This window comes from Echinops telfairi, unplaced genomic scaffold (assembly GCF_000313985.2).
Source record: "Echinops telfairi isolate 266 unplaced genomic scaffold, ASM31398v2 ScPeMD7_7465;HRSCAF=8503, whole genome shotgun sequence".
Classification (NCBI taxonomy): Eukaryota; Metazoa; Chordata; class Mammalia; order Afrosoricida; family Tenrecidae; genus Echinops; species Echinops telfairi.
The window spans coordinates 782,232-783,689 of record NW_022111365.1 but is presented as its reverse complement, the minus strand read 5'-3'; the positions used below and the strand labels follow the sequence as shown (position 1 = coordinate 783,689).

At 38.7% G+C, this 1,458-nt stretch overlaps 1 protein-coding gene across 1 annotated transcript in view; it reads right to left on the bottom strand.

Annotated features, from left to right (window-relative positions):
* Window positions 1-1,458, bottom strand: part of ARHGAP32 (Rho GTPase activating protein 32) — a 176,173-nt gene that overhangs the window by 110,599 nt on the left and 64,116 nt on the right. Inside the window, exon 6 of the mRNA XM_045283644.1 lies at window positions 696-833. Coding sequence (XP_045139579.1) covers window positions 696-833 — 138 coding nt within the window. The remainder of the gene's footprint in view (window positions 1-695; window positions 834-1,458) is intronic.

Here is a 1,458-nt window from a genome sequence, read left to right as displayed (position 1 = left end):
ACAAGGATCTACATATAACCCCCTCCCTGGGAGACGGACAACAGAAAAGTGGGTAAAGGAAGGCGTCGGACAGTGTGGGACATGACAAAATAATAATTTATAAATTATCAAGGGTTCCTGAGAGAAGGGGGGCGGGGAAGGAGGGGAAAAAACAAGGAGCTGATACCAAGGGCTCAAGTAGAAAGAAAATATTTTGAGAATGATGATGGCAACAAATGTACAAATGTGCTTGACACTGGATGTATGTATAGATTGTAATAAGAGTTGTACAAGCCCCCAATAAAATAATTTCAAAAAAATTAAAAAGTAAATATTTTCTTTAAAGAAGAGTTTGACAGGACTGGCAATACATGCATGAACACAGCCTGAATTCATAAACTAATCAAAGTGAACCAAGTAGTATGTTATTTTAATATGTCACCTATTTAACCTATTAATGAGGTAGATATTTTTGCCTCCAGGTTTCTTTGGAAAACAGTCTGCCCTTCTATAGCACGCTGCTACCCAATTATTAACTAAATCTACTTTAGTTCTAAATATCCAAATTAACATTATTAATTTTCAGATATGAAATAAGTAACCAAAGAAAGCATCCTATTAATAGTATCCAATTATGAACTGTAACTTAGTATATAAACACACTTTTCTTCTAATTCAGAGAGAGTAATTTTTTCCACAAGGTGCTAGCTGCTTACCTCTGGACTGTCCTTCAAGGCGTCAGAACGGGGAAGTTCTGAGAGCTGGGAGAACCGGCGGTCATAAATGCACAAATGAAGGTGTTTATCAAGTACTCGAAAATCTTCATAACTTCTTTTAACAATCCAACTTTTACCCTATAAATAAGGAAAAATACTCCTTTTATTTCTATTGAAAAATTGAGTTGGGCATTGTCCTATAATGCTACTTTAGTCAAGGTTTTACGGTCTAAAGGCTAGGCGACCAATGGGCACCCTGTGGAAGCTGAGTGAGACAGCCCACATTGAGTTGACCAGAACCTGACCAGCTGGAGATTTTTGAGCTGTGAACTGGTGCATATTGTTGCTGACTATATGGATGGCCTGTCCAGATTTGACTTTGCTTATGGATGCAGACTTCACAAGATTCCAATTGGATTGTCTCCTCAGAGCACAGGGTTGATATAAATAGGCAGTATATAAATTGGATACCCAAATTGGGTACCCAAATTGGGTGGATAAAGGCATGAAGTGGTTGGCTTATAAACATTCATAGGTTGGGGAACATAATCACAGGATTATAGGATTATGCTGTAGGTGTTAATTGCAATTGTGAGGCTAAAGAATTATGTACATGTGCCCAGTTGACAAGGGGTGGATTGAGGTAGTTAGTTTACTGTGCCAACCTGGCTGATAAACATGTGGGGTTAATTGAAGGGCAGAGGGATAAATGGCTCCGGGAGCCTCGCCTTTCTAATTCTCAGGTCTCTTGCTTTGTGATGGT